The following is a 19842-nucleotide window of genomic DNA, read 5'->3' as shown; positions in this document are numbered from 1 at the left end:
TATCCCCCTATCCCGCCCCCCCCCCCGGCCCGCTCCCCTTCCCGCTTCCTGCGCGCGGCGGAAGGGCCGGGCGGGGCGCGGGGCTGCGCCCCCCCCCCCGCCCCGGCCGGGGCAGCACGGGGGGTACGGGCCTTCGAGACAGCAGCGGATTGATCTTTACGTGCATGTAAAGCAATGGAACAGCAAGTGAAATAAATCGTAAGTGACACAACACAGCAAGAACAGGACGAGATGGGCGATGCACCTAATTGCTGCTACTCGTGGCAGACCATAGTAGTTAAGAAAGGTACATCACCGCCTGCCTTAAGTCATCACCTCCCCTTAATAAGTCATCGCCTCCCCTTAATACATCCTCGCCGCCTGCCTTAATATCTCATCACTTTCCCATATTACCTCACCACCATCCAGCCCCGCAGGCGCTAGGAGCCCCGGCTGCATCGGGGGCTTGGAGGACCTTTCCCAGCAGTCAGGAGGTCCCGTGCAGCGTGTCCGCTCCTAGGTGAGGTCTCCCCAAAGACAGTCTAGCTTTGATACTGTTGAATAAAGAAGCCCACCCGATTTCAAATGCGGGGACATCTGGTTTCACTCAGATCCCACCGCAGCCTGGCAGGGCTTGGGGGGAAATCAGGGAAGCCCTCCCTATCTGCTGGATTTTCACACCAGTTTGCAAGCAAGGCCACATACCTGGTTTCATAGCTTTGACCACCTGCCTCTAAGCCAGGAAGGATGCACTATACCTTGGCTAACGACTACATTCTGTCTAAGGTACATATTTCAATAACGATCATACATATTTTGCTAATGATTAGATGCATACACAAACATAAATATGTATATATAACATTTTGTTGGCAGGTTCATCGAGAGTGCAGCTTTGGATCAGGACCTGTTGCTCAGGCCTCAGTATTTCTCCCCCACCCTGTGCCCAGCAAGGGGCTGTGCCCCCATTCCCTGCCCTGCTCCCCACACTGGGCCCAGCCATGGTCCCCAGTGGAGCTCCCAGTCCTGCCTGATGGGAAGCACGAGCAGTCTCCACCTGGTAGTGCTCTCCACAGCCTCAGCAAACAAAAAAACCTCTCTGGCTGCTAGCACCCAAGGGTGCTTCTAAAAGGGCATGCAGTCAGCTGGGGGCTTGCAGTACAGCCCTACCCTGGGGTAGCACCCAGAAGGGCCAGAGCCTGCTCAGGAGCTGCAACAAAGCAAAGGTGAATAAAAGCTCTATAGCAGCCCCCACCAGCTGTCTTTAAATGACCATTAATTAGCACAGGTGCCAGCAATGCCAGGGCTCCAGGCTCTGTAAATAACAGAACCAGAGCCCAAGTTGAGTGAGTTTGGAGGTGTTGCTGCTGGGGAGATTCAAACAAGCTAGTTGAAAAATGGAGCTAGGTTGGCATGGTAGTAGATAGAGGGGAGGCTATTCCCATCTTCTCTCGCAGAGTTCTTTGTATTTCTAAGTCAGGTTTGTTTATCTTTTTTTAAAAGCACAGCTTGTGTTTGGGGTGGCTGGGTAGGCCTGTGGTCCCCTGCAGAGCTGGTGAGGTCTGAGTACCTGCTAGAACAGCTGATGATGTGAATAGAGGAAAAAAACTCTAATTATAAACTCTAATTATAATTTCTGGTGTTATTCTAGAGTTGAAACTGAGCTTTATGCAAACACTAACTGCCCTAAAGTTGTGTTAGGGGTTTGGAGGCGTCTCTACCCCAAGGAGAAGGTCTCTAATGCTCTGTTGGAGAAAAGCTCAAGCCCTGGGTGCTGAGCACAGCTATCTCTGCAACCCTGCTATTGCTCTAGAGATGCTGGAGCCTATCCTGGGATTTTCTGGCAGGAAGTTTCCCCATGGACCTTGCCAGTTCCCTGCGTTAGGAGGTGGCTTGCAGCCACAAGGTAAGGTGGAATCCCAGGACTGGGTTTAGTGAAACTCATCTGCTAGTGCTTGCTGTTGGGGTGGCGTGGTGGGAAATGAAGATGCGGGGGGGGGTTCTCTGCCCCCCCTGCAGCCGGGGAGAGCTGTGGCCCTGCAAAGGTCTTGCTGCAGCAACCCGGGGGCTGTCCTCCCTGGGACTTGAATTTCTCTAGGAAAAGGGTTTTTTATGCTTTCTCAGCCGAGGCCTGAAGAGGGCCCCCCGCACTCGCTGCTGAGGCTGCCTGCCCTGCCAGCCCCCCCCCGGGGCTCTCGGGGTGCATTAACACATCTGCTCCAGCTGCTGGGGCGCAGGCATAAGGCAGCTCCCGGGGTCCTGGGCGGCTGCTGTCCCTGCTCTGCCATGCAGCCCCCTGTACCCTGCCCAAAAACGCAGGCCAAGGGGAGCGCAGGGCGCTCTTAGCTTTGCCTTGAGCAGTAGCAGCATCAGACACAATTTTATTTTATAACTTAATTTCCTTGAAGTACCTGCAGTGCTGACGCTTGCGGAAATGGAAGTTTTTGTTCTGGATAACTTGAGGAAGGCTGTGCTATGGACAGACACCCATGCGTGCTGAACAAGCAAGCTGACCCTTTCCCTATAGCTAAAGCAATGCGGGAAGGGGTTTCTGGTGGGTTAGTTTGTGTGAGTCCAAGAAAAGCCGCTGTGCTGAGTCTGTCCAAGGCAGAGATGGCCTCTGGCACCCTCCGCAGATGTGGTCCTCGTGCCTTGGACCTACCCTCAAGCAGGTAAAGTTGCCGGAGCAGCCTGCGACTGTTGTGTGGGTGATGTGCTGTGAAGGCACCTTCAAATTGCTCTGCGATCACCTCCTGCCCGGACACCAAGGACCAGGCAGTGCTGTCAGTGCAGGACGAATAAACAGGAGACTGACCAGGGCAGTCTGGGGCCAATTCTTGCTGCATAAGATCCATAAGCCACAACAGAGATCACCAGTGCTAAAGATTGCTGATATTTTTTCTCGGCAGCGTCTCAGTGTGGAAGTGTGCTATGGCTCAGTTTTGCAGTGTAAGCCTCGTTGGAGCAACTGAGCTGATGCCCATGCACTCCTCTGTCATTGCCCCATTCCCACCGCCAGTTCCCCCATTGCTTTATAGCTGGGATGCTTGTGGGTATGCTCGGGAAGGCACAGCCTGCATTTTGGGGAGATAAATTGCAAAGCGGAATTCCTGATTGTGACCCCTGAGAAACAGGGGGGTTTGAAAGGCCCAGCTCTTTTGGAGCTCAGTGCTGCTGTGTCTGCTGGCGTTCTTCAAATTGAGTCCCAAGACACTCCTCACAGCAGTGGGCTGGTATGCCCTGGGCATAGCTGTTGGTCTGTGGCTGCCAAGTGAGCGGAGGTGGCAGTGCCAGACGTGAGAGCCCACCCTGCTGAAAATCCCACCCAAAGGCCCTGCAAGGATAAGGTGGTGCTGGCTGCAAGTTTGCTTTCTGTCCCAGTGTGTTCTGGAAGGTGCTGGGTACTGCTGCGGCTGCTGGCATGGGGCTGCTTGTCCCTGAGGCTCAGCTGTCTCGCACTTCCCAAAATAGAATGGGAAAAGGGTCTGAGCACTGCGACAGGGGTCAGCTATCTCAGCCATGGGCTTTTTTTGGCGTGAAACCCCCCCGTTCCTGCCCCCCACACCCTGGGCAGCCCTGTAGGTAGGGGGAAGCTGGGATTTACCCCAGCAGGCAGGCAAGGATCCCCTTTTGCTGCAGGGAGGTGCTGCCCACTTGCATGCAGGTACCCCCACCCTGAGCTGGGCTGGCTGCCCGGGGGCCTGGCTCAGAGCCCTCCCCAGGCACTATATAGCACGAGGAGGGGGACAGGCTGTGGTGACAGGTGATGCTGACAGGCAGCAGGAGCTGCCAGGTCTTGCCCAAACTTGGAGCGGGAGGCGAGCTCTTTCCTGAGCCTCACAGACTCTCCGTGGCACCGACGGACTCCTCTAATTCTTTTTTTTTTTTTTTTTTTGTTGTTATTGTTTTTCTCCCTTTCATTAACTGACTCCTAAGGATCTATAGCTGTGGGAAAAGCTTCTGAAAAGCCACAGCCTTGAGGAGAGATTTAGGTCTTCGTTTTCAAAACTCTTCAGCCTGGTAAGCTGCTTTCATTAATGTGTGTGTCAGTCTCATGGCAAAACTCAGCTTAGTGGAGTAGGCAGGTGACCCTGGTGACACAGGCCATTGAAAATGCGACACAAACTGATGTTTTTCCTTAAAGCTCTCCAAATGGAGGATCCTGTCCAGCTGAAAGAGGAGGGCAATAAATATTTTCAGGCCAATGACTATGAGAAAGCTGTTCAAAGCTACACTCAAGCCATAAAGCTCAACAAGGACAAGGCGCTGCAGGCGGTGCTGTACAGGAACAGGGCAGCGTGTTTCCTTAAAAAGGTGAGGAAAGCTCCTGGCTGGCCTGGGCAGTGCTCAAGGGGAGAAAGAGCAGGGAGGCAGCCAAGGGTGCTCACCAGCTGTGGATTGCATGGTTTGTCCATGTATTGAATGGGGTGTTTGTGAATTGGTCTGAAATTATTTGTTCTGGGCCTGTCCTGGAGCTGTAATGCTGCTTCCCTGCTTCAGTCCTGATGGGGCCACGGTTCAGCTCAGAGATAGTCCCAATTAATCACTTTGAAGTAAAAGCTTTCGGCAGCCAGCCTGCTCCATGATCGCAGGGGAGCTCTGTAAGCCACGGGTTGGGACGCAGAGGCATTGCTCTTGCTGTCTGTCCCAGCGCAAGAGAAGCAGGCACAGATACTTAGCAAAATAAAAAGTTATTGGTATCTGTACCAAAATTGCCTCAGCTCCCTGCAGTCAGCTTGTAGCAACCTGCTGTGGGATTTTAGCAGATTGTTTGCGTGTTCCTGAATTTTCACTAATCCAGAAGTGACACCAACCCAGAACAAGCTGCATACAGGCTGCTGTGAGCAACCCCTCTTCCTTCACTGCCCACTATCTGCCACTGCAGCAGCACATGTTGTCTTACCTGCATCACTGACCTTTTCCTCTTCCCTTCCATCAGGGATGAAAAGGTACCTAAGCCCCCATCTTTCCTTTTGTAGGCTGCTGCTGGCTTGGCTGGAGTGTCCTGTTAGGCAGTGGGAACAGGGAGGTGACAATGTGCATCAGCAAGGGGGACATGCTCTGCTATCCCACTGCTAACAAGTCTCTCATTTCTGGTTTAACAGGAGGAATATGCCAAGGCAGCCTCGGACGCATCTAGAGGTAAAGAGGGGGCTGTTTTGGGAAAGAGCTGTGTTTCTGGCTATGCTTGCTCCAGCCTGCTCTCACATCTGATTTTGGGGCATTGTGGTGTTATTTCCTGATGTCCACTAACACCCATGTGAGGCCACAAGGGAATTAATGGAGGGTGTTCAAAAGATGATGTACCAATTTGGTGTGTCAGTGCAATCGGTGCTTATCAGGTACGGATACACTCACGATGTTAATAACTATGTCTCAGGGAGCTGTAGTCACTGTAAAGCAAATCACAGTTTACAAAGGAAATTTCCAAGATGCAAACTCTGATGCCTTGTGTTTTGGGTCACTTTCCCAGCTATTGACATCAACACTTCGGATATCAAAGCCTTGTACCGGCGCAGCCAAGCTCTGGAAAAATTGGGGAAATTGGACCAAGCGTTCAAAGATGTTCAGAAATGTGCCACCATGGAACCCCGCAACAAAAACTTCCAGGAGACCCTGAGGCGGCTAGGGGCTGATATCCAGGAGAAGGTAAATGCTGGGGGGAGCAGTCCTGGGTTCACAGACCAGGTGTGGGAAGTCCTTGCTCTGGGTTGTGCTGAGGGATTGTTGGCCGTACTGGAAACTTACAGCAATGTAGGGGGATAAATAGGCTCCGTTAAGTGGAAGTTCATACTTGATGCATGTAAATCTGAGGATTGGATTGAACAGTTAAATTAAAAAGTGTGGCAGCTCGCTTCTGAGGCTGGCCCAGTCCTGAGTGTCTTTTGGTAAAGTCCTGGCAAGGAACTGGAGCAGCTTTGGGCTGGGTCTGTCAGTTACCACGTTGACTTATCTTCACATTGTGAAGGTAACTGTCCTTGCATGAGTATGTACTGTGAGATCTCAGAAATAATGGTTTAGGCTTGGCTCTGCCCGTGACCTGTCTGAGATGGGTAATCGATGCTGATCGCCAAGAAGTGATGCCTATTTTGATATTTAGCTGAGATTTTCTGTGATTTGAGGGTCTGTGGTGTCCTTGAAGTAATAAAGGAAAACTGTTCCTTGATTTTTCTCCCTTCAATGCTCCATGCACTCTCTGTTGGCACAGCTGCGCATTCAGTTCTCCACGGACTTGCGGGTGCAAAAGATGTTTGAAATCCTGCTGGATGAGAACAGTGAGAAAGAAAAGCGAGAAAAGGTGAGGAAACTGTCTTGGACTTGACAAAATTGCTGTGTAATGTCAGAGGCTGCACCGAGGAGCTGTGTTCCCTTCCCCACCTCCCCCGGATGGGGGGTGAGGTGAGGGGCTGGGAGATGGACTGCACTCAGAGAGACAACCAAGAGGGGAAATGTCCCAAGGAGGCATTGCCCCTGTGCTGAGGGAAGGTGGACCAACCTTCCAAAATACCAAAGGTGGGATCAGACTGCATTTCTGCTCAGGCCCATCTCTGCCACCTTCCCCATGTTTCCCTCCAAGCAGTGACCCACTTCTGGGCATAGCAGAGCTGATCCCCAGATCCAGCTGGAGAAACTGTCTGGTGGTGTTTGAGCTGGTCTCCTGAATCTGCCAGGGGATGGCCACCCCCCAGCTCCCCCCGGGACATCCCAGAGGTGTTCTGGAGGCTGCTAGCGGGGCTGTGCCACTGACCTCTGCTTCTTCTGCCTCCCACCCAGGCTGCAAACAACCTCATAGTCCTGGGGCGGGAGGAAGCAGGTGCCGAGAGGATTTTCCAGAACAACGGGGTCAGCTTGCTGCTACAGCTGATAGAAACCAAAAATCCTGAGCTGATCCTGGCAGCTGTGAGGACACTTTCGGGAATGTGCACAGGACATAAGGCTCGGGTAAGCAACAGGGTACTCAGGACCTTCATTGCTGTGGCTCTGCACCTGGGGGAGTGGAAAATGGCAATAGTTCATGATGCTTGTGAGCAGTGGGGAAAAATTAAATCCTACAAATAAAATTTTAAATCTGGGGGGGAAAAAACGTACAAATAAGTAAGTGGGGTTAACACTCTTGAAAATGCCCCTGTTACCGTGCTCCTGATCTCTGAGGTCAAAGCTGGTCGTGTTCCCTACGGTGCCTTCACATGTGCTGGTGAAGTAAAACTTGTGATGAGTTGTTGCCACGTGAGTTGTGGTGAGCACAGCTGGGTCAAATCCATGTCCTTCATCACAGGTTTCAGAAAAACCACAAAAAATTAACTTTGGGAAGGCTTTGTCTGAGGCTTAGATGAAGGAAAGCAGGGAGGATCTACAGGGAAGTTAAGATTCCTGGGAAGAGTCCTAAGGCAACTCCCAGGGGTCTGAGCCAGCTAAACTTTACACCAAACTAGTTTTCATATAGTGTAAAACAGCTCATAAGAAGCCATGTCTGTGTATCATGACCGGAAGCAGGAGATGGACATGTGCAAAATGAATATGCATATCAGTGTAATGGCGCAAAGGAGTGGGGGGAACTGCAACACAATGAAAATCAAATCTACTGCATAAAAATCCAGTACAGTGGAGACCTATTTTCTTTTTCTGTTGTCACACGCAAAAAGGCTGCTCTGCGAACCCTGCTAGGTCCGCGTGTTTCTGAACATGCCTCCCCTGAATTACTGATGTGCTGCCATGCACGGAACAGGCTGTGTGGTAACGCTGGGTTTGCTCACAGCCAGGATGGGCTTCTTGCACCAAACAGGCTCTTTGCTAACATGCTTGCAGGAAAGCCTCTTCCAAACCCAGCTGTGCTCTTCCCAGCAATCCTCGTTGGAAACAGTCTGTTGCATTGCTGGCAACTCTAGATGTTAGGAGTTGTCATGTTATCAATGAAAATAAGGATGAAAAGCAAAACTGCCTTGTACTGACTCAGGATTCGCCCAGGAAAACAGTTTCTTTGTACAAGCCTGACCTTCCTCAGGCGCAGGCAGAAACGGCCTTTGCTAACGGCTGCCTTGCTCTCTTCTTTCTGGGGCCAGGCCACTGCCATTCTCCACTACCTGGGCATTGACAACATTTGTATGTGGATGTCAGTAGACGATGAAGAAATCTCCCTGGCTGTCTGCAACCTCCTGCAGACCATCACTGACTGCTTGCTGGGCCAGGGGAAAGAGGAGCATCACGGGAAGGAGGAGGCTGTAGTGCTAGGTAATGGTCCTTTGGTCTCGCTGGAGGAGAATCGGGATGAGCAGGGAGGGCTCTGCTCCTTGTTCGTTGGTGAAGTGGGGACTTCACCTTCAGCTGTCCAGGATGACAACCTGCACACAGCTCTTACCCTCGTGGTGTTAATTGAAATACCTATGTTCCAGCCATGCAATGGCTTTGAATGGTTTTCACTGTGTTTACTTGCTTTTGAAGGTGATTTCTTGTAACTGCCTGCCACTGTCTTGCTTCTGTGTAGATACCAAGAAAGATGTGAGGATGATCACAATGCGTTTGCTGGATATGCTGGTCAGTAAGCAAGTATCTGGGCAAGGGCGAGACCGAGCTCTTAACCTCCTCAACAAGAATATACCGAGGAAGGACCTGAATGACCAAGACAACAGCCGGACCATCTTTGTCATAGACAATGGTGAGTCCTTCCCCTCCACCCTGTTCTGGTCTGGGAGCTGTGGAGCTGTGTACTCTTGCCTGAATGCCCGTAGAACTGGTCCTTTCTATAACATAAATCCTCTCTGGCTTTTTTTTGGTGCATACAAGCCTGGAGTGAAGTTAGACTTATTAGCAGAAACAGTATTAAGATTAAGAGAAAAACCCCTGTGTATGAGAACAAGGACTTTCCAGTTTCTAAAGGACAGACTTAACTTCTCTGGTTAGTTTATTCCAGTGTGTTTGCTAATGCTGGGAGGATTTGGCTTGGAGAAATTGTCTAGCTTAGTGGCAGATGAGCACCTGCTGAGCCTGCTGGATACTTAAACTGGTCCCTTCTAAAACTGGAAGGGGGTGAGGAATTTGTAGAGTGTGTTTTTATACTAATTCCAATGCGTATGTGTGTTACCATTTTGGTGGAAATTATTTAATAACACTTTAGCAACAGAAAGTTTAAGACATCCAGAATCACTCGGAAGTTGCTGACTTTTCCTCAGTCAGAGCCTCCAGCCTTGGAGTTCAGTAGGTTTAATGCCTCCTGACAAAAATAACTGATCCAGCCAGGGACCAAATGCACAGTTTTGCTTCTCTGAGAGCTGGATAAAAGCCTGACGCTGCAAACCTGTAATCCCACCAGCAGAAGCTCCTCACCATTAAATATCTGAGTGTCGTCTTTGTTTAAAGCTTATGTGATTAGGCTGCAAAGTAATTGAAAACCTTGCAAGCTGGCTATTTCACTGCAAGAAATCAACAAATGGTATCTTGAGTTTTGTACAGACCCTCTGCCCTCTGTATTGCTCCATTGTTTCCAGGCTTAAAAAAGATACTGAAAGTGGTGGGCCAGATTCCTGAGATGCCTGACTGCCTGCCGCTGACAGAGAACACCCAGCTGACTGCCTCTGTCCTCCTAAATAAACTCTATGATGACCTGCGCTGCGACCCAGAGCGTGACAACTACCGGGTGATCTGCGAGGAGTACATCAAGTGAGTCAGGGCTGGCTTAGTGGGGCTGAGCTGGCCCAGAGGCACAGGAGCAGGAGGTCCTAAGGATGAGATCAGGCACTTGCAATCCACTTAGAGGCCAAACTGAGGCCCTGGGAGACAATGATTTGCTTGAGATCCTGCTGGGATCCTCAGGTTTTACCCCTATCTGCTGGGTCACAGCCTTTGCAGGAATTTGGGCTCAGCTGTGTCCCAGATAACTACATATTTCAGTAGTGGAGCTCAGTTTCCAGTCTGAGGGAGGATGTTCCCTGCCCAAGGGAATGAGAACTGTAAGCAACTACTTACATAACTACAACATGCTACTCCCTCTGTTCCATGCAGGAGCAAAGTTGACCCACAGAACATGGATAAGACACTCCATGCCATCCAGATGGTGTCTGGAATTCTGCAAGGGCCCTTTGACTTAGGCAACAAGCTGCTTGGCATGAAGGGAGTCATGGAGATGATGGTTGCCCTGTGTGGTTCCGAGAGGGAGATTGACCAGCTGGTGGCTGTGGAAGCCCTTATCCATGCCTCCACCAAGCTGAGCCGGGCCTCCTTCATCATCTCCAATGGGGTGACGCTCCTGAAGGAGATCTACAAGAAGACCAAGAATGAGAAGATCAAAATCCGAGCCCTGGTGGTAAGGATGGCAGTCCTTGTCTCTATTGCCCACCACAGCCACCAGCTTAACCCCAGGCTTGGGACAGAGGGAGGTCCTGGGAACATGGTGGGCTCACTCACCTCGGCTGGGGAATGGTTTATGGTGCTTTCCCCCACAAGGAAGGGGGACATGGCAGACCAGGACAGTACATGGATTATCGGTACCTTTTGAAGGCAAAACTGGTTAATCTTCCATTAAAGACACCCAGCAAGAGCACAAAACCTCACCTTGCTGTGCTTCAAGCTGAACATCTACTGGGTATTACCCTCTTTGTTAGAACTGACTTCAACATTTAGGTATGGGATTAGGCTGTTTTAGGGCAGCAATACTAAAGGATTAATGAACCTGGTGTATCCTCTACATCCTTCTCAGGGTCTCTGCAAGCTGGGCTCGGCGGGAGGTACAGATTATGGACTGCGGCAGTTTGCTGAGGGGTCCACGGAGAAGTTAGCCAAACAGTGCCGAAAGTGAGTGATTTTACTTTTTATCTTCTGTTGTTCTATACTTTGCAAAATACAATATGTACCTTTCTCAAGAGATCCTGCCCACACATTGCCTTCATTTACTGTTGCTGCCTGACAGCTGGCAGTGTCCCCAGAGCCATTGCACCGGGACCTGGAGCTCTTCTGTGCCTAAAGCAACCATATGTTCCTCCTGCCTCAATATCCAGATAAGCCTTCTTCCCTCGCTTCTCATGTGAGACACCAGACATGGTGCCTCCCTCTTTGCCAGAACTGGTACAGCCTTATCAAGCGCATCTACAATACGTGCAAGTACCTTTTGAAGGTGAATTTACCAGCTGGACTAACAAAGGAGATGGGATGAAGTTAGGAAGTGACTGAATGGGTGATCATTGTCCTGGGTAGCAGGGCATCACTTGTTTCATGTGATGGTGAAGGCAGAGCAGTGCTGAGTAGCTGTCCCGGTCTGTCTTCCCCTGCAGCATTTAGATCCCTCAAGTTGGGCCATGGGAGGAAAGTCATGTCTTAAGCGAAGCATCCACGGTCTTTAGGAACTGCAGCAGAACCTGAGGATGTGTTTGGGCCTGAAACAGTCTCAATATCTGTTTTTCCTCTCTCTTAGAGAAATTACTCCTGGCTCCCAAGATAGAAATGTGGATGTTTTTCTCTCTTCTAGATGGTTGTGCAACACCAGCATTGATGCCCGCACCAGGAAATGGGCTGTGGAAGGGCTGGCGTATCTAACCCTCGATGCAGATGTGAAAGATGACTTTGTTGAAGATGAGCCAGCCCTGCAAGCTATGTTTGAATTAGCCAAGGTCTATCTCCTTACTTTGTTCCCTTATTCCTCTGGTAGCATCAAGTGCTCCCAGCTCTCCAGCCCGACACTGTTTCCTCAGGCAGGAGGAGCTGTGACCCCAACCCCTCACTTCTAGTTTAGCAAAATTTCAGTTTTGCCCGTGCCATGGAGACACCTCAAGGTTGTTATCATCCTGCTCTTCTCCCAAGGCTGAAGAAGGTTGCTCTTACCTTTACTATCAGCAATTGCATGAAAACCAAAGGCATCAAGGTGTTGTAGCATCTGATGATGTCAGCCAGTCTGATTGTAAACTTTTGTTTTTCCCTGCCCTGGGCTGTAAAGCTGGGGATAAGCCTAAGAACACTTCAGCTAGTGCAGACCACCACGATGGCAGTCCTAAGGAGCCTGCTTCCCTGCTGTGTCATCCTCACCCTCATATAAGCTTTTATTTTTCTGTGCAGGCAAGTGACAAGACTATCTTGTATTCTGTGGCTTCTGCACTGGTGAACTGTACCAACAGCTATGATACCAAGGAGCTGGTCCCAGAGCTGGTGCAACTGGCAAAATTCTCCAAGCAGCACGTGCCTGAGGAGCATCCGAAGGTAGGCTGTCCATGGCTGGGGAGCTGGGAGGAGATGCTCACATCTGAAGACTTTCTTTAGTGCATTCGTTGTCACAGACCTCAGCTCTCCTGTCTCCAAGGATGAAATGGCTTCGCTGTCCCACCAGGCTCAGCTGTAGTGAGCAGGGTGACAGCTGTCAAGGGGCTAATCCCTTTCTAATGTCCCCCCTCAGGACAAGAAGGATTTTGTGGTGAAGCGGGTGAAGCGGTTGCTGAAAGCCGGTGTAGTCTCTGCCTTGGCCTGCATGGTGAAGGCGGACAGTGCCATCCTGACGGACCAGAGCAAGGAGCTCATCGCCAGGTGTTTCCATTGCTGTTGTGGGAGCTGGGAGTGCTGGCCAGCCCCTGTGCCACTGAGATGGGTGCCTGGGCTGGCCCCCTGCTTTGTGGGGTGGTGCATTCCCCCTGTGGGGGAGGGATGAAAGGGAGATGGAGAAAAGATTTAAACCCAAAGTTTCTTTCTTAAGCAATGTCATAAAAATCCATGTTCTGACCTTGAAACTAGCTTGCAGGGCTGCCTTGCCAGGATGCATTTCAAATTTCTAGTCCTCTACTGGGTTTGGCTGGAATAGACTTCATCTTACAGGTCTGGAAACTTCTTACTGTGCCATTAGTTTCTTCCTCTGAGAGTGCCATGGGCACTGGGTTAAACATCTGTAATTTACCTGGTGGATCAGGCAGCCCTGCAAAACCTTAGTTCCATGAGGGATGCTGGCTATTGCTTTCCCACGTGGCTGTTTCACTAAGTGATGCTGTGCTTCCGCAGGGTGTTTCTTGCCTTGTGTGAAGACCCCAAGGACCGTGGGACCATTGTTGCTCAAGGTGGTGGAAAGGTGATTACTTTTATGTTTGCAGCCCAACCTGATGGGCAGTTAACGTCTGCTGGGAGCCTGCGATGTGTCTGCAGTGAGGGAAGGTGACAGAAAAGCGTGAGCTGCCTTGGTAGCCCCTGGGGCCCACACTGATACTCCAGTGCTGTCTCTGCAACCCCCCAAAGAGGAGACAACCTTGGAACAACTGTGTGTGAGCTACAGGCTCTGGCGTAGTGCCTACTTGAGAATAAAAGCAAAGCATCACTGTGGGCTACAGTCCAGACCCATTTCGTCAACAGACACATCCTTAGGATATTTTTAACTTATTTTAGTATATTAAGGCAATCCTGTAAATCTCCTCAGAAGCACTGAATGCTTTCCTATGTGTTACTAGGCCCTGATACCTCTGGCTGTGGAAGGCACAGAAGTTGGCAAGATAAAGGCTTCTCATGCTCTGGCAAAAATTGCTGCTATCTCCAATCCAGACATAGCATTCCCAGGGGAGAGGGTAAGCTTGGAAAAAAAAAACCCAAAACAACCCAACCCAAACATAATTCCTTTAGCAAATGAAAATTGCCAGGATCTGAGAGCTGGGAAAGCGGTGACATGCCTTCTCTTTTTAGGTATACGAGGTGGTGAGACCCCTTGTCAGCCTGCTGAACACGGAGAGAGACGGCCTCCAGAATTACGAAGCTCTGTTAGGTCTCACTAACTTTTCAGGAAGAAGTGATAAACTTCGGTGAGTTTAACTGCTTTTTGACCTTCTTTCTTCCCCAGGAGTGGATGTTCAACACTTTTCTAGTGGGACTATGGAGACTGGTCAGTTTGAGCAATGTTTGGCAGAGCTACAAAAGATCTCAGAACTAAAAGATTAATAAGATAGCTAGGAAGAGGAGAGTGGCACGTTTTCTTCTAGAAAGAGGAAAGATGTGAACCTAATCTACATTAGACAGGGAATGAACCAGATGTCCACAGCACTGGAGTTCATGACACTGATTTGTTTCAAGTCCTTCCCTGTCTGCAGTTAATATTGCGTCTGTTGGTTATTGCTTGTCCCATGACATGTCCCATTTTAATTGACTGCTCTTCCACACAGGATGAAGATAGTCAAAGAGAGGGCTCTGCCAGATATTGAAAACTATATGTTTGAGAATCACGACCAAATACGACAGGCAGCCACAGAGTGCATGTGCAACCTGGTGGTCAACAAGGAGGTAACTCACTGGGCATCTCAAACTTGAGTGCACATGCCGGTTCATGAGCCCCTGGGATGAGGTGTTCCTCAATGTGTTATCTCTGGGTATCATGGAGGTGTTTGTTTTTTTTTTTTTAGGTTCAAGAGCGGTTTGTGGCTGATGGAAATGACCGGCTGAAGTTGGTAGTGTTACTGTGTGGTGAGGATGATGAGAAACTCCAGGTTGCGGCATCAGGAGCCCTGGCCATGCTTACAGCAGCACAAAAAAAACTCTGCTCCAAGATGACTGAAGTGGTAAGATCATAAGTCTTATGTTTATATACGTCTTATACGTCTAAGATTATGTAGACATACCCTTGAAGGGACATGGCTCCATCATGAAAATGCCTCTCAAAAGGAAGATGTAGTCTACCAGTTTGATAGTGAGGAACTCTATGAAGTTGAGACCTGGGTGTGCATGCCTCTAGCCTGTCCCTGCACAAAGTAAACTAGACTTCACCTCAGAGCTGAAACATTTCTGCATGGCCATTCCTCAAGCTAAGTCCAGGATGCTAACTGTCAAGCAAGGTTAGGAATGCAGAATATTATACTATAGGCCCCTAAAGCTTTTGAGAAATGACCTGAAATACAAACCTTGTTTCACTCAGAAGTGAGAAGGGCTTGATAGATACCTACCGAGCTTTACAGACCCCAAACCACCTCTGTTTCCTGCACAGATCTGTAGGTCCTGAGGTGGGAGACCCTGCGTAACTGAGTATCTGTGAAGAGCTGTGGTTGAGAACTCATGAAACCTGTTGTGTTGGACACTGGGGCTTGTTAGAATAAAAATGATTCCTCCAGCCAAAGGAGGGGCTCAGCAAGATCAACTGGGGGAGTGGGTGGTCTGCTTTTGGTCATGTCAGCTGCGTCAACACTCTGAGCATATTCTTTGCACAGAGATTATTATAAAGCAGCCTAAACATGAAAGTTGTTTCATGTGGTGCTAGTGCCATGAAAGCTTCTGACTTCAGTGTAAAAAAAAAAAAAAAGTTTCAAAATTTGGAGTCAGGTTTCCTTAGTTAAAGACTCAAATAGCCATACATGACAGGAGTACTGAAGACATGAGTCCCTGCACTTCCTTTTGCTGAGAAATGCCATGCCAAACTCACGTTTTTGGTTGAAGTATTCTTCAGATCAACATTAATGATCTTTTTCTCCCTTGAAGACCACCCAGTGGCTTGAAATCCTGCAGAGGCTCTGCTTGCATGATAACATGGAAGTACAGCACCGAGGGCTGGTCATCGCTTTCAACTTAATCAGTGCTGACAAAGAGCTAGCGATGAAGATGGTGAAGACTGAGCTCCTGGAGATCCTGACGTATGTCGGCAAGCAAGAAGATGACCCCAAGAAGCAGCACATCATTAATGTAGCACGTGATTGCCTCACAAAGTGCATGGATTATGGGCTGATCAAACCTCTCTCTCGGGCATGAGGAAATGAAAAGCACCAAAAAAAGGCTGAATGTGGGGAAAAAGTGCTACCAAGAAATGTGGAAAAGTGAGAGCTATGAGGAAAATCTAGTGCCGTTGTCAAGGCATGGAATAGTTTAGGGACAACTTTGGAGGACCAGAAACTCTATAAGGAAAGGGGGGACGATGGCCTGGGAAATTTGGAAAGTGTCCATCTGAGTAATCCCCAGATGGCATAAACCCTTTCTCAACCCTCATTCAGCTGATAATGCTGAAAGCTTCAAGGCCCAGTTGTAAAAGAGTCCATTGTGTTGGAAATGTGCCAGGGGCTGTTGGAAGGGAACTTGCTGGTGAAATCCACAGATTTCAGCTCAGTCAACAGTGAAACAGGCAGGAAGGGTTAAATGCCTTCTATTCTGTAGTCAGAAAACAGGTTGGGATTTAGCTGTGTGCTTCTTAATTTTTGTTCATTTATGGTATTTTTAAACAGCCTTAAGTGGTGTGCCAAAGTGTTAGGATGGTGGATGAGCTCTTAATAAATTTACTACTTTGTTCCATGTGGAATTCCTGTTCTGCTTTTATCAAGCAAATAGAGAATCAAAGGCAACTCCCACTGCCACCTTGCATCACATCCAGGAAGCTGGAGTAACCCGGGCTGAGTTTTCACCACTTACAAACTGTCCAGTGCTGCTGAAATGAACAGGCCAAGTCACCATGAAAGGCTCTACGAGGAGGTGGCACTAACGAGTTACCAAAGCACAGCATTTGGCTCGGCAGGGAGTGCTGAATATATTCGTTTATGGACCAAGCAGAATGAGAAGCAAACACAGGGCCATCACATTAGATTTTAGTATATAAATGTTTACATTCAAGTATGGATTCTTTGTGTGCTGCGGACAACACAAAAAATTACAGGCCCTTGCTTTAGACCCCAGGGGGGAAGAAAATCTAAGCATATATATATAATCTTACTCAGCAATTATTTAAATGTGAATTCAAGTGCATTAAAATTTCTGATCATACAAAATGTCAGTGAGCCTCATGTGACAGGTGTGGCATGATTAAGTGTTGAGGTCTGGAGGTTATGGAAAGAAGCAGGGGGACAGTCTTTCCCTGTACCTTGATTATGGAGGTATCTGCTCAATAAAGTTGTCCATTTTTTTGAGGGGAGGTAAGAGAAATGGCAGTGTGGAAAAAGAGCAAGCTAGCGCTAGGCTGCAGAAATGTGTCTCCTTCCTGTCCTGCAAACAAATATATTCTGTTTGTGGGCAGGATTACAGCTTCCTGAAAATACTTAGCTTTTGATTCCAGACAGTGTAAAAGAAGCCTGCTGCTCAACCCCCTTGGCAGGAGCTGGTATAACACCCTCTTCCTTGCTTTGCCCCTTCTCCTTTCTCTTTGTCCCCCTTCAGACTGCATTCCAGTGTGCAGGGCTGCTTTTTAGTCATTACAAAGCAGCTTTTTCCCAGCTGAATTTTTCACAGTTCCCACCACCAGTTACTGAAGACTTGCATATTTCTCTGCTGTGGGCTGTGCAGTCAGAATGAAATGCACGGGCGTGCGGGTGGATTAAAAAGCTTCCATTTCTTGAACTCTTGAGTTTCCCTATGTAGTCACTATGCCAGTTGTCCGGCTGGGACCCTCCTCTTGGTCCTGCAGAGGAAAGCCTCCAGCAACGTCAGAAACCCCGTCCCCAGGAAAATCATGGGAAATACATCTTCCCCAACAGGCAGGTGGGTTAACACAGGCATTTCTTGCAAACTGCTGCCCATCAGGAGGAACCAAATTACTGCTTTAAAACGGCAGGATACAGCTACTCAGCTGGCCTTCAGAAAGCATTGTATTTTAACTTGTATATTAAATTATGATAATTCTCCTTCCAAGGCACCTTCAGCTCAACTGTTGAAATATTTTTATTTCTCCTGAATATTTTTTTGGTCTTATTTCTTCCTTTTTTTTTCTTTTTTTTTTTTTTCTCTCGTTTGTTTTCCCTTAAATTGTTTTCACGGTGATGCCATACTCATCCCGCTGCCCCTTAGTCGTGCCGTTGGGCCACAATATGTAGCCGGGACAGCCGGGCCCTCAGGACTTTGAGTTTTCGTGGCAGTGACTACCACCGCCCTCTGCCTCGGCCCAGCAAATCCCGTCGCTGAGGGAACGAGAGAGAAACCGAAAGCCGCCGGGGAACGGCCGCGCTCGCCTGGAACCGGGGCCGGAGCTCCCGCCACCTCAGGTCGCCTCAGGGCGGGAAGCGCTCGCACCGACCGGAGCGCCGCTAACGCGCCTTCCTATTGGCTCGCACGCCGCCTACCTGGCAGTACCACGCGCTGCCATTGGCTGTTGGCCACCGGAGGTGGGACAAAGGCGAGCGGCTCCTCCTCGGGGTGGCTGGGCCTGCGCGAGCGGGAGCGCGGTGGGATGGGGTGGGAGCGGAGCAAGCTGAGGGGCATGGGCGGTGAGGGGGGGCTGAGGGGGCTGGGGTAGGGCAGCTGAGGGCTCGGGTGTGGGGGGAACGGGGCCAGAGGGGCTGAGGCGGGTGAGTCCGGCCGAGGTTGGGCGTCTGGGGCTGTAAGGGGTGTGTGGGTGGGCAGGATGGGGGGAGGCTACCTGGGGGTAGGGGGATGCAGGGGGCTGAGCGGGACTGGGTTAGGGCACGGGGGGCTGAGGGGGGGTTGCGTGGGCAGGGGCAGAGGAACTGGGACTGACATGCTGCAAGGGGCCTTGGGGGAGAATGCAGGGAAGGAGATGAGAAATAGGGTGCAGCTGGGTGGCATGAGGGAAAGGTTGGATCAAAACAGGCCTCTGGACCCTTGGTGAGCCACTGGCTTCAGCAACATTTATAGGTACGACAGTTTTTTTCCTCTTGGTTTTGCCAGGTACTGCCCTGACCTTGGAATGCCAGCTCGTGACCCATCTTTCTTAGTTCCAGCTCTTCTATTGGGCATGCTGCCCTCCTCCCTTCCCTTGTTCCCCTGCTAAATGTGCTTCATCCTTTTATTATCTGTAACTGGAGGAGGTGATAAGGAGAAAAAAACCCAACCCTAAATTAGTGGATGAGCATTAACCTTAAACCAGCTCCTTTTCTCTGTCGCATGCTTGCAGATCAGCCAGAGCTTTAATTAATGCCTATTCAGAGTCTCATGCCTTGTGGGGTGGCATTGTGTGTAGGCATGTCAGGAGGAAAATGAGGGGTTTGGCTGGCTTAGCTAATGGTGTCTGGGATGGGGATGTGGAGAGCTTTTGCCTGTGTTACTCTGCCAACATGGCTTTGTCATGCACACAGCTGAACACATGACCTCTGTGAAGAGACTACAGCCCTACTGATGGTGCAAAGTACCAGCTCCTCCGTGCTGCTGTGTGACAGAGGTGGGTATGGGAAGGCTGAAATAACAACTCGGGCCTCAGTTTTTCAGTCTTGTAACAGCCACTCCCATCTCACCTCCCGAGGGTCAGTGTTAGCTTACTGCAAACTGTCCTGTAGAAAGCCATGTGATCCTGAAAAGAATTAACCCAGAACCCAAGTGAATCTGTTTTGTTGGAGGTGGGGAAGGATATGTGTGTTTGTTTATTCCTCCTCCAGGAAAAAACCTCTTTCCTGTTCTAGTTCCTGACTTGAGAGCAAGATCCTTATTGAATGGAAATAAATTTGCCCAAAGCAATGATGAGCGAAGTATTTTCTGAACTGGTATTGCTGAGACTTTGTGTCTTTGCTTTGACCAGGGCGTGATCACGTAATCTTCTCTCTGAGCTTATTTAGGCAAAGCTCCTCTAAACAGCTTTGTTTCTTTTTGAAACTTTTTGATGCACCCGAAAAATACTGAAAAAAAATAGAAGTTTGATCAATTTTTTACTGGCAGAAAAACAAAACTGTGATTTGAAAAGTGAGTAGTGCAAATACTTGTTTGGATTTTTGTATCTTGCTGCAATACTGGGTTTAGTATTGAGCTTGCAGTGAGAGAGGTCTCTTGTTTCTTCTACATGTAACATGGCTTATGAAACTCTAGATCCTCTGCACCTGTATCTTCTACATGTGCAAATGCAATGCACTCTGTAAAATGGAGTTTGAGCTGCCTGTCCTGTAGACACCTGTATTCTTATCTAGGATTGCCAGCACAGACGCAGGAGTATTTTTGGAAGCGAGTTGTGGTGTCAGGGCTGGCTCTAGTGCTCTGCTCTGGATGAAGCGCAGCCCTTTCAGGGATGAGGAG

General features: G+C 49.4%; 1 protein-coding gene, 1 long non-coding RNA gene and 1 other non-coding gene across 3 annotated transcripts; all 3 read left to right on the top strand.

The window, feature by feature from the left end:
* The first annotated feature begins 3936 nt into the window (after positions 1-3936).
* On the top strand, positions 3937-15972 carry UNC45B (unc-45 myosin chaperone B). Its single transcript, XM_055715617.1, has 19 exons — positions 3937-4293; positions 5085-5121; positions 5453-5628; positions 6188-6277; positions 6754-6921; positions 8040-8208; positions 8462-8632; positions 9462-9633; positions 9976-10276; positions 10670-10764; positions 11435-11576; positions 12019-12159; positions 12353-12480; positions 12946-13012; positions 13386-13499; positions 13615-13730; positions 14088-14205; positions 14325-14480; positions 15391-15972. The coding sequence occupies exons 1-19, from the start codon at positions 4093-4095 to the stop codon at positions 15655-15657; spliced, it is 2829 nt and encodes a 942-aa protein (XP_055571592.1). The 5' UTR covers positions 3937-4092; the 3' UTR covers positions 15658-15972.
* Positions 15973-18290: 2318 nt separating this feature from the next.
* On the top strand, positions 18291-19390 carry LOC106631226 (uncharacterized). The gene is made up of 2 exons (XR_008733095.1): positions 18291-18477; positions 18918-19390. It is a non-coding gene; the product is annotated as an uncharacterized LOC106631226 (long non-coding RNA).
* Positions 19288-19385, top strand: LOC114016042 (Z30 small nucleolar RNA). The gene has a single exon (XR_003560307.1). It is a non-coding gene; the product is annotated as a Z30 small nucleolar RNA (small nucleolar RNA).
* Positions 19391-19842: the final 452 nt, after the last annotated feature.

This window comes from Falco cherrug, chromosome 1 (assembly GCF_023634085.1).
Source record: "Falco cherrug isolate bFalChe1 chromosome 1, bFalChe1.pri, whole genome shotgun sequence".
Lineage (NCBI taxonomy): Eukaryota > Metazoa > Chordata > Aves > Falconiformes > Falconidae > Falco > Falco cherrug.
Note: the sequence above shows the minus strand (reverse complement) of the source record. Positions and strands in the feature narration are given on the sequence as shown.

Coding starts and splice junctions, on each gene's coding strand:
- UNC45B (XM_055715617.1), top strand. CDS start 4,093: ATGCGACACAAACTGATGTTTTTCCTTAAAGCTCTCCAAATGGAGGAT. Junction 6,278..6,753: donor AGAAAGAAAAGCGAGAAAAG/GTGAGGAAACTG, acceptor CCTCCCACCCAG/GCTGCAAACAACCTCATAGT. Junction 13,731..14,087: donor GGAAGAAGTGATAAACTTCG/GTGAGTTTAACT, acceptor TCTTCCACACAG/GATGAAGATAGTCAAAGAGA.